The sequence below is a fragment of the Solanum lycopersicum genome, chromosome 12, assembly GCF_036512215.1.
Source record: "Solanum lycopersicum chromosome 12, SLM_r2.1".
Classification (NCBI taxonomy): Eukaryota; Viridiplantae; Streptophyta; class Magnoliopsida; order Solanales; family Solanaceae; genus Solanum; species Solanum lycopersicum.
The window spans coordinates 46,672,535-46,684,955 of record NC_090811.1 but is presented as its reverse complement, the minus strand read 5'-3'; the positions used below and the strand labels follow the sequence as shown (position 1 = coordinate 46,684,955).

The window sequence follows — 12,421 nt, the reverse complement described above, 5'->3', positions numbered from 1 at the left end:
GTGGCCCCGACAATGAGTTAATTGAGGATGACGATAAGGAGGGAATCGTCTACAAGCCTCCATTTCCGATTGTTTGAAAGGAAAGGAATGACGCAGCCACAGGACGAGAAATCACCAAAATGTTATAGTCATCTTCTAGGAATTTCAATGTTTTCTTTCAATTCCCCTGTAATCGCAATGAAAGAGTGAATGAAAATATTTCATCCTAAACTCGAACTGCGTTGGGCCTGAATTCTCCTTATGAGATACGTAGGCAGCCTTTCCCGGCGCGGCCCCTATCTCCAGAAAAGAATTCTTTTTCTCCTCCGTGTTGCGAAGATATGAAGATAAGATCAACGAGCATCGAAAAGCAGCTGCGGGAAGACCATAGCTCAACGTGATTCAGCCTTCCCGAGATAGCGTCAAACAAGCAAATTCCTGTTTGTTTAAGAAACGTATTTCCGTCCTCATTCGTGGGTTAAAATATCCTCAAACAAAGCGACTGGTGTGTTTATCTGCTTTTTGTGTGATGTTATGCATTTTGTACTCCGAATATGCGCTAACAGATTTGCATTTGAGTTGTTTCACCACTCAGATACCTTTAATTGATCTCTGTCGATAAAAGCTTCAGATCATCCCTACTTCACCATATGGAAAGGTCCTACAGTTTCCTTCCCCGGATCAAACTCAGACAGAGGAAATACAGCTATGGGAGACAATAATGATGAAGTTAGTCTCACAGATATTGTGGTGGCTCAGCCCACCGTGGCAGAACAAAATGAACTAATCGCACAACTGATGCAACAGATAGCCGAGATGAGAGTCGAGATGCAGCGGAGGCAGGATACGCCTCCATCCGGATTTGGACCTAATTTTATCGATGCAAGACCTCCAATGTAGTTCCCCTCGTCCAACTTGGATCCAACTCAGAACCTGCCATCAACACCCGTGCATAATCCGTCTGTGATAGATTTAACAACCCAAAATCCCCAGTATGCTTCCGTATCTTATCAAACACCCTCACCGCTTCCAAATAACCCTCCACAAATGCCGCCACACCCCCAGAATACTCAACCAGCCCCGCCACCCCAAAATCAAAATCAAAATCCGACCGCCTTCAACACCCAAACACCACATCCCCACTTAACCCTAAACACCAATCCTCAAAACTACCCACAAAACTACCAAACTAAACAAAACGTCCCGAGCCCTTCTATAGCTCCACCCATCCCAAAAAGAACCATATTCCAAGTCCCCATTCGAGCGGAGCATGAGGTTCACGGTTCCGAGTTGGATCATTACGAGGAGCACGAGAGAGAGTGAAAAGCAAGGGAAGAAGCAAAGATCGACATAAATGAGGAGATTAAAAGAGCAATGAAAGAGTTGCAATGCGTTCTAGACGTCACCGGATTGAGCTATGCAGAACTGTATATCCACCAAGACTTGAACCTTCCTGAAGGATTCAAAATCCCAAAGTTTGATACCTTTTGAGGGGTAGGAAACCCCATAGCGCATTTGAGAGCTTACTACGACCAACTCGTAGGAGTTGGCAAAGACGAGGCTTTACTGATGAGGTTGTTCAGCCGGAGCCTGTGCGAGGAGACCCTGGAATGGTTTACGTCACTTGAGACCAGGCAGTGGCCCAGTTGGAGCGCGCTAGCTAAATACTTCATTGATCGATTTGCGTACAATGTCAAGATAGTCCCTGATTGGTACTCTTTAGAGAAAATGAAGCAGAAATCGACAGAAGGCTATCGGGAATTTGCCTACAAATGGAGAAAAGAGGCAGCGAGGGTGAGGCCTCCAATGATTGAAAATAGATTGTAGAAGTGTTCATATGGGTGCAAGAGCCCAAATACTATGACAGAATTATTTTGTTAATCGGAGCCAAATTCGCCGAGATAGTCAAAGATAGTGAGACTATCGCAGACGGCGTGAAGTCGGGGAAGATAGCCCGAGTATCTGCATCGTCTGGATCTTCCGGAATGATGAGGAAGAATAGAGAGGAAGTTGCCGTTGTTTCAAACGGGGGAAAAAAAGTCCCCAGAAACTCATCGCGTCCTCAAGACCGCTCCAAGCCTCCACCAAAGTCTCACCAAGCCTATCGTCCATAATCCAATCATTCCGGCAACTACAATGTTGCCCCCACTTATCCAGATGCCCAAATTTTGTCGTATCAAAATCCACACCAAAATCTCCAAAAATTTCCCTCCGTGTACCCATATTACCCCAATCTTATCAAATTCCACCTCTTATCAAAATATTGCTCCCAACTGTGCTAACATACAGTTGAGCTACCGAGCACCTTCCCCCACATATCAAGTCCAAGCTCCAGCATATCAAAACCCCCTCCCGAATTACCAAGCTCTAGTGCCAAATTACCAGACAAACTCCTACCCTAGAACCCAAGCTCATCGCCCAAATGCTCGCAATTATCAACAGGTTACTCCTCCTCAGCAGAGCGGGTATGATCCTTCTCGTCCAAGGTTTGAGAATAGGCCCTCGAGAAACTTTAACGCGCTGGCTGAAAGCCGGACCAAGCTATTCAGAAGAGATTATCGGCGGCTGGATACATCCACCCTGTGGGGCCCAAGCCCATGGATGTCAACTCTAAGTTCTAAACACCGGAGCAGAGATGTGCTTATCATTCCAACAGTGTTGGACATGATACAGAAGACTGTATCAATCTTAAGCACAAGATCCAGGATTTGATTGACCAAGAAGTAGTCTCCCTCCAGCCTGCGGCGCAGAACGTCAATACAAATCCATTGCCAAATCATGGGGGTGAAAACATCAACATGATAGAAACAGACGAAGACGAGTGTGAAACCAAGAGGATTACTCCTGTTGTGCAGGAAGACTTAGAAAAGGTTGTCGCTTCTTTAAGAGTCAAGGAAAAAGGAGAGTTCGTTATTCTGACACCTATGAAGGTTGTTGCCTTGGTGCCCTCAAAAACACTCGCAAAACCCAAGTTTGTCATAGAAACGGCCGTGGCCCAAGGCATGACTAGATCTGGAAGATGCTACACTCCTGATGAGCTTGCTCTCGGAGGTCAAAAGAAAGATCATGCCAAGAGACCAATTAGTGAAGCAGAAGCCGAGGAGTTCTGGAGGAGGATTCAGCCTAAAGATTACTCCATTGTGAAACACTTGGAGAAGAATCCAGCTCAGATCTCTGTGTGGGACCTACTGAGGAGCTCCTGGTCCCACAGAAAGGCTTTGATGAAAGCTGAGGATGACACGTATGTTCCCTCAGGTACAAGCAGTGACAACGTAGCTTCCATGATTCATCAAGTCATTCGGGGACACCGCATCATCTTCTGCAACGATGAATTGCCAGCCAAAGGGAGATCCACAACAAAGCTCTACAGGTCACTGTGATATACCGCGGAAAGGTCGTCAATCGTGTTTTGGTAGATGATGGATCTTGTTTGAACATATGCCCCCTGTCAACATTGAAACAACTAAGGTTTGACCTCGAAAAATTAGAGCACAACAAGGTTAATGTCAGAGCGTTTGATGGTGTACAAAGAGACACATTAGGGGCGGTGAAATTGACCCTCCAAATGGGCCCCGCGGAGTTCGATGCAAAATTCCAAGTGTTGGATATTGACACCAGCTATAACCTTCTTTTTTGAAGGCCATTCATTCACATTGTTGGAGACGTCCCCTCCACTCTCCACCAAATGATGAAGCTGGTATGTAAAAATGAGGAGCTATTTATTCACGGTGAAAGAAGCCACTCAGGCAAGCAGGTGCCGGTCTTTTACGAGATGCCGCAAGGTTTGTATTTATACACGGTGGAGTTGATAAATGCCTCCGATGAGGATTTGGCCCCGCAGACCCCCATGCCGGCCGTGTACAGAATGATCGCCACAGTAATGCTGCAGAAAGGGTTTGAACCAGGTTTTGGATTGGGAAGAAATTTCCAAGGGATTATCGAGCCAGTTCCGGTCCTTGCTAAAGGATTAAAATATGGTTTGGGGTATATCCCACAGATGACGATGTGAAGACAAAGAAGAAAAAGGATTAAGAGTTGGCTAAACCGATCCCGCACCTGTATCAATCCTTTCCGATCTGAGAGTGTGCCGAGCCTGAAGAATGTGCGGAAGGAATCTGTGACCTTTTCAAGGAGATCAATGCTATCATCGAGAAGGAGGTCGAGCCAGCTGGTATTCGTGATGCTGAACCATGGGAGATGCTGCAAAATAGGACTTCCACGCCAATCCTGATGTCCCGAACACTTTGGTAGAAAAGAGTTATTTTATGCATACTAAAATTGGTGGTTGTCCAAAAGAGGCCCGAGACCCACCATTTCTGCATTTTTCTTAATTGTTGGAATTTTTAATTTTCGTTGTGATGTTTAAAAATGCGACATGGCCTTGTGCCATGACAAAATTTTGCATTTTGTTTTAAATGAAAGCCTCTTTATTTTGTTTCTAAACTTTGTTGATTTAGTTGCTTGTTATGCTTTACTTTCCTAATTTTGTCTGTTTATGATTTCAGTAACGTAAGTTACAGACCTGCCAATGTCATGTCATGTCATGAGCTAAGTGAACAAAATGAGACAGATGACGACAAGGTTGACGACTATGAAGAAAAAAATGGGTAACCGTATTATGTTGCAGAGGAATTTTGACAGTTCGAGAATCAGCAAAAATCGAATCTGGAGGAGACGGAAATGGTGAATTTGGGAGATTCAGAATGTGTCAAAGAGGTTAAGACCAGCACCTACCTGAATGGAACTCAGAAGGAGAGCCTGATTCATTTGCTTGCCGAATATAGTGATGTGTTTGTTTGGGAAGTCGGTGACATGCAGGGGTTGAGTACTGATGTCATATCTCATAAGCTACCTATCAACCCAGGGTTCGAGCCAGTGAAACAAAAGACTCGGAAATTCAAACCTGAACTGAGTTTGAAGATTATGGAAGAAATCACCAAGCAGATAGAGTCTCGATTGGTGGAAGTAAAGCAATACCTAACCTGGTTTGCCAATGCCGTTACGGTCGCCAAGAAGGATGGGAAAATCAGGATTTGTGTTGATTATAGAGATCTCAACAAGGCTAGTCCGAAAGATAATTTTCCATTGCCAAATATCCGTATTTTGATTGACAGTTGATCCAAACATGAGATGCAGTCATTTGTGGACTATTACGTAGGTTATCACCAAATTTTGATAGATGAAGAAGACGTGGAAAAAATGGCTTTCATCACACCTTCGGGTGTATATCACTACAGGGTGATTCAGTTCGGCCTCAAAAACGCTGATGCCACTTACAATAGAGACATGATGACTATTTTCCATGATATGATTCATAAGGAAATTGAAGTGTACGTAGACGACGTTAAAATCAAATCCCGCGAGAGTTCGGATCATTTGACACACCTGAGGAAATTCTTTGAACGTTTGCGTTGGTACAACTTGAAGTTGAATCCTGCCAAATGCGCTTTTGGAGTCCCAGCTGGGAAGTTGTTGGGATTTATAGTCAGCAGAAGGGGTATTGAGCTTGACCTCTCCAAGATTAAAGCAATTCAAGAGTTACCTCCGCCGAAAAGGAGAAAAGAGGTGATGAGTTTCTTAGGGAGGTTAAACTATATCAGCTGATTTATAGCACAATCAACAGTTGTACATGAGCCTATTTTCAAGTTGTTGAAGAAAGATGCCCCGACTAAGTGGACTAAGGAGTGCCAAACTGCTTTTGATGCTATCAAGATCTACTTGTCTAATCCACCGGTGTGGTTCCACCACAAGAAGGGAGTCCTTTGTTGTTGTATTTTTCTGTTTCGGATAGTTCCTTTGGATGTGTACTTGGTCAACACGACGAGACAGGAAAGAAGGAAAAGGCTATATACTACATAAGCAAGAAATTTACTCCGTACGAGTCTCGTTACACTTTGCTGGAGAGAACATGTTGCGCTCTGACATGGCTTGCCCAGAAATAGAGACACTACTTGTCTTCATATACCACATATCTTATTTTTAGAATGGATCCGTTGAAGTAAATTTTTCGGAAAGCGATGCCAATCGGAAAGTTAGCTAAATGGAAAATGCTGTTGAGTGAGTTCGATATCGTGTATGTGACTCAGAAGGTAATAAAGGCACAAGCCTTGGCTGATCAACTTGAAGAAAATCCCGTTGATAAAGAATATGAACCACTCAAGACATACTTTCACGATGAAGAAGTGTCATTTGTGGGTGAAGATATCTTTGAAGCTTATCCAGTTTGGATATTATTCTTCGGTGGGGCGGCGAACCACCAAGGTAAAGTTGTTGGAGCAGTCTTGGTATCAGAATCTGGACAGCACTATCCTATGGCAGCTAAACTACAATTCAATTAAACAAACAATATGGCTGAATACGAAGCTTGTATTCTGGGTTTAAAAATGGCCATCGACATGAATGTCTACGAGTTATTGGTTATTGGAGATTCAGACTTTTTAATTTATAGGGTTCAAGGTGAATGGGTTGTGAAGAACCAGAAAACTGTACCTTACATACAGTATGTGCAAAATCTGTGTAAAAGGTTTCGCAAGATCGAGTTCAGACATACTCCCAGAATACAAAATGAATTAGCTGATGCTCTAGCCACTATCGCTTCAATGATCAAACATACGGATACTTATTACATCGAACCGCTGGATATAGAGTTGAAGGAACATCCAGTCCATTGTTCACACGTCGAATCGGAACCAGATGGTTTGCCTTGGTATTTTGATATAAAGAGGTAATTAGAGTCTGGGACATATCCAGAAAATACTACATCAAATCAGAAGAAGTCGATACGTCGTATGGCTCTCAATTTCTTTCTAAATGGAGAAGTCTTGTATAGGAGGACTCCGGATTTGGGTCTTTTAAGATGCATGGATGCTGTTGAAGCTGTGAGGCGTATAGAACAGATACATGCTGGAGTTTGCGGTACACACATGAATGGGCTTACCTTTGAAAGAAAAGTTCTTCGAGCCGGTTATTTCTGGATGACTATGGAGAATGACTGTTGCAAATTCGTGCAAAAATTCCATAAACGTCAAGTGCACAGCGATTTCATACGGGTTCCACCTCACGAACTTAACGCTATGAGTTCACCTTGGCCATTTGTAGCTTGGGGAATGGATGTCACCGATCCTATAGAGCCGGCCGCTTCTAATGGAAACAGATTCATTTTGGTTGCCATTGATTATTTCACCAAGTGGGTGGAAGCTGCCTCTTACAAATCGGTAACCAAGAAAGTGGTGGCCGACTTTGTCCGCAACAATCTGATATGCAGATTTGGAGTTCCAGAATCCATCATTACTGATAACGGTGCAAATGTCAACAGTTATTTAATGAAAGAGATATCTGAACAATTTAAGATTATTCATCGAAAGTCAACTGTTTATTGCTCCCAAATGAACGGCGCAGTAGAGGCTGCCAACAAGAATATCAAAAAGATTTTGAGGAAAATTATTGATAAACAGCGAGGTTGGCATGAAATGTTGCCATATGCTCTACTAGGTTATTGAACGACGGTCAGAACATCGACTGGGGCTACTCCATACTTGCTAGTATATGGGACAGAGGCAGTCGTGCCTATTGAAGTCGAGATACCGTCATTAAGGATCATCCAAGAAGCTGAATTAAGTAACACCAAATGGGTTAGTAAACGGATTGATCAACTAGCCTTGATTGAAGAGAAGAGAATGATCGTCGTTTGCCATGGCCAGTTTTATAGACAAAGAATGACTCACGCTTTTCACAAAAGAGTAAGAGCCAGAAATTTTGAAGTTGGTCAGTTGGTTCTTAAGAGTATTTTTCCTCATCAAGACGAGTACAAAGGAAAGTTTGCGCCAAACTGGCAGGGTCCTTACATGGTTCGTAAAGTATTATCTGGAGGTGCTTTGGTCCTGTCATAGATGGATGGCACTGTATGGCCCAAACCTATCAACTCAGATGCTGTCAAGAAATACTATGCGTGAAGTTTCATTTTTGCATTTTTCTGTTATTTACTGGTAATCGTTCTATTTTCTTGTATTTGTTCAATTTGAATTATTATCCCTCTTGTAACGAACTACGTCTGACCTGAATTCTCGAGAACGAGATACGTAAGCGGCCTATGTCGGTTTCAGTCACCCCATTTACCCCCTTTAATTATTTCTTTGTATCTAAACTACGTTTGACCTGAATTCTCGAGAGTGGGATACGTAGGCGACCTTTGTCATCCTCGGTCGGTTTCTTTGTACATTTTATTCTTGTAAACTTTTAAGGGGAACTACGTTTGACCTGATTCCTGGCTCAACGGGATACGTAGGCGCCACAAGGGTTCGGTCATATCTCTCGTAAGTTCTATTTCCCCCTTTTACAATAGAACAGGGAAAGAATTTTGAGAGGGACTCAAAAATTCTCCAGAAGGAGCCTTCTCTTCAACGGGTCAAAATAAAGACATTTTGAGATTTGCGACTGGGACAGAATTTTTGAGAAGATCTCAAAAATCTCGCGATCCGTTAAGTTACAGTAGAAAGATAATCAAGACAGTAAACCGGGACACAAATTTTGAGGATGGCCTCAAAATTTTGTTAGAATCTTCCCTACAGGTCCGGAGTGCCTTTGGAACTCATCAGCGAATGTCAGATCTAAAGGAGCTCGTTAAGCCTGATATTACTTGACATGGCAGTGACTTTTTCAATATACTATGTTTTAAAGATTTCTTATTTCTCTTAAAATTTTACCTTGTATGTTTCATTTGTTTTGGATAAGATATTTTCTTCTTATCTAGCAAGAGTCGGGAAATCGGAAAATCAACCGGAGATATCAAGTCAAGGAGCAAACAACTGAAGGAATCGACGCAGATCAGTATGTTTTAAAACTGAAAATTTTTCTGTGGATGCAGGTTTATAGCTTTGCATTGAATCGGCCAAATTCTCCCGACAAATGAATATGGAGAGCACCCAAAGAGGAGAGAACTATCTCCAAAATCAGTAATTTTGCTGGGAGCAAGAGGCAGTTCGTAACGTTTGTGTCAGGATGCTTGGGAATGTTGTTTGTTTATTTCAAGCCATTCCCAACAATATGAAATTTACGAAAGGCGTCTAGCCAGATTCAAAGGTGAATCAAACAAGAATCTTAACGAAGATTTCACGATTTTCGTAAAGGATGCTATTTGCATTGCGTTATCAAAACAGGATAATTATTGTCAATCAAGTCGATATATTATTTGGGGATCGTCTGGCCGTTACCATAAGCACAAACGATATAAATATTCATGCATTGCGGAAAGTCATGCATCGCGGAAGTCATGCATTGTGGAAAGTCATGCATCGCGGAAGTCATGCATCGCGGAAGTCATGCATTGCGGAAAGTCATGCTTTGCGGAAGTCATGCATCGCGGAAATCATGCATTGCGGAAATCATACATCGCGAGTTTGTAATTTATGTATCACGAGAAGACCTCATGCCTCGTCAAATTTATATGTCGTGGGAAGACTTTATACCTCGCTGGAATTTATGCATCACGAGAAGAAATCATGTCTCGTCAGATTTATACATCGCGAGAAGATTGCATACCTCGCTAGTATTTATGCATCACGAGAGGAATCCATGCCTCGTTGAAAATCATGCATCGTGGAAAATCATGCATTGAGAGTCAATTCATGCATCGAGAGTCGATTCGCGCATCGCGAGTTAATTCATGCATCACTAGTTAATATTCATGCATTGCGCGTTAACATTCATGCATCGCAGATTAATATTCATGCATCGCAAGTTAAATTTTTTATGCATCGCAAGAATATTGACTTCCTCGCAAAACTTTACATATCGCAAGAAGAATTCATACCTCTCGGAATTCATGCATCGCGAGAAGATTTCATCCCTCGCAAAATTTTATGCATCGCGACAAGATTCAATTCCTCGCAAAAGTTTACATATAGCAAGAAGATTTCATATCTTGCGGAATTCATGTATCGCGAGAAGATTTCATCCCTCGCCGAAATTTATGCATCACGAGAAGAATCCATGCCTCGTTGAAATTTGCACATCGCGAGAAGATTTCATACCTCGCTAAAAGTTATGCATTGCGAGAAGATTTCATACCTCGCAGGAATTTACGTATTGCGGGAAAATATTCATGCCCCGCAAGAGGACATCTACGGATAAAGAAAGGGAAATGTGTATCCCAAGAGCAACACTTATCCATCGGCCTCGACTGCATCCTTTTATTTTTATAATAGTAAACATCAAGAAGAGTATCGAAGATGACGACAAAAGAAATATCAATATCGCATCAGCATTTATTTATTTATTTCGACATCAAGTATAGAGTACATTAATGATTATATTGCAAAACACAAGGCATAAGCTTTATTTGCTTGACGTCAGACCTGTCGAGTCGACGTCGAATATCGAGGAGAACAATGAAGTGTCGACATGGTAAAAGACACTGTCAACCATCCTAATTGCATTTTTAAGCTGACGAGTTTTATCTAAGTCTTTGTCGAGAGCATCCAAAAGGATGAATTCTCCAAAAACCACAGGTGAGGACGACATCAAAAATGATGCAGCACAACATGGAACTCTTTCTTAGCAGCGAACTAAGATACAGTCCAAAGAGGAGCGTCAAACTTTTAGGACGCGAGCAGAGGAACGACTTCCACCACAATAGAACCACCTCTATCTAAGCATGCGAGTTTTTCTCTAGTTCTGTCAGTTTCAGTCACGCATCCGGAAATTTGATTTATCAGAAGCAATTTTCCAATTTGAGCGACAATGCACCAAGAGCTTTGGAAATTATGTCCGTGTAAGTTCTTAATTATGGGTGTGAAGCGCGCCACATCCATGGCTAAGAGGTTACAAGCCTCCTTTTCATACTCGTTTAATTTGTCGCTTATCTAAAATCGAAGGTTATCTAGCATAATAGATTTTCTTTTTCGCCGATCGAGTCGAACTACACACAGCCTAATACCGAAGGTTTAAGGATATGTAGGTGGGTTCAATGTTGAAAACTCGGCTGTATTCCAACATTCGCTCTCGAATTCTATTCTCGAGCATTTTGATACCCTTATAATTCAGTATCGAGGTGGCTTTTGATTCTTTCAAAATCATGCGGTAAATCACGCTTATCGAACTACAAGTGGTCTGAATTCTTATATGGCCTGAGATATGTAGGAAGCCCGTTTGCAACGGTTCGTCCATAATTCCTAAACCCTTTGTCGAATCCTTCCTTTAAAATGAATGGGGTTGGTCAAAATTGGTTTGGTCAATTTCATTTTCCTCGAGTTGCTTGCATCAACCCAAGTAGAATGAGGGACAGTTGTTGACACCCAATTTTGACCCGCGTTGGTATAAATTAATTTTCGAGCTTCGTAAGTTTTCCAAATAATTTAAATTAATTAGTTTTATAAATTTTGCAAAAATATAATAATATAATGTTTACATAGTTACGTATATAATTGGTATATTTTATGTCTATTCGAAAATCATCTCAAAATATTTCAATTTTAATAATCATTCTATCTTAGTTTAAAATAATGATTATTTGAGACACTATTTTAAAAATTATATTACTAAATAAATAAGCTCGTTAATGAATTTACACCAAATTCGTTTTATTTTAAATCAATTGGATATTTATTAATTTAACTCATTTTCCCCTTTAATTCATTCTAAAGAATCAATCTTGGGCCTTTTTCAAACTTACCAGCCCACTTCAACTCAGATCTCCAATTCCCCCCCCCCCCCTTTTTTTCAGCCGCCCAAGGCCCAAACACGTCATCCCAATTCTTCCAGCAACCCAACCCTCCTCACAGCTACCTTCATTTAAATTCCTTTCCCAGCCCAAATTAATCCCCAGGCCCAAACACCCAATTCCCTTTTTTAATATCCTAAACCCATAGACCAATCCCTCAAGCCCAAGATCGGCGACCCATTTAACCCCCCGACCCAACACGTCAATCCAGTTCTCCTACCTCACCCACGCGACCCCCCTTCCTTCTTCCCCTTTTCTTCGTCCAAAATTCCCTGAGGAAGACGCTAGAACGCCCAGAAAAAAAAACCACCCAGACGCGTTACCCAGGGAAAACGTAACCCACGCAATGCCCAGAAACACCAAACCCAGCGAAAATTCCACAGAAAACTCTCCCTCACGCGAACCCAACGCAATTCAATCGCGTCGCTTCTCTCTACCTCGCCAGTATGCCTCGCAGTGGGGCAGGCTGGATTTCAACTTCGCCAGACGCGTTTCGTCCTTGCAGCACGAGATTGCGCCACGTTGCCTCGCAAGGATGCCCAATTGATTTCCACCCTCCACATCACCTCATAGTCGTTCGAACGATTTGGAATTGAGGAATATTCTTTTTCTTCTGGATAATTTTGGGATTTCAAATTCGGAAATGGGCCGAAAATCATATGACCCACCCCAAGATCGAAACCCTATTTCTTTCATCTATATAAACCCTCTTCCTTCTCCAGAAAG

At 42.1% G+C, this 12,421-nt stretch overlaps 1 protein-coding gene across 1 annotated transcript; it reads left to right on the top strand.

Annotated features, from left to right (window-relative positions):
- The first annotated feature begins 687 nt into the window (after positions 1 to 687).
- LOC138340392 (uncharacterized) lies at positions 688 to 5,097 on the top strand. The gene is made up of 7 exons (XM_069292115.1): positions 688 to 875; positions 1,847 to 1,994; positions 2,269 to 2,465; positions 2,636 to 3,349; positions 3,619 to 3,963; positions 4,485 to 4,560; positions 4,621 to 5,097. Exons 1-7 carry the CDS (start codon positions 688 to 690, stop codon positions 5,095 to 5,097), a joined length of 2,145 nt encoding a protein of 714 aa, XP_069148216.1.
- The last annotated feature ends 7,324 nt before the right edge of the window (positions 5,098 to 12,421 follow it).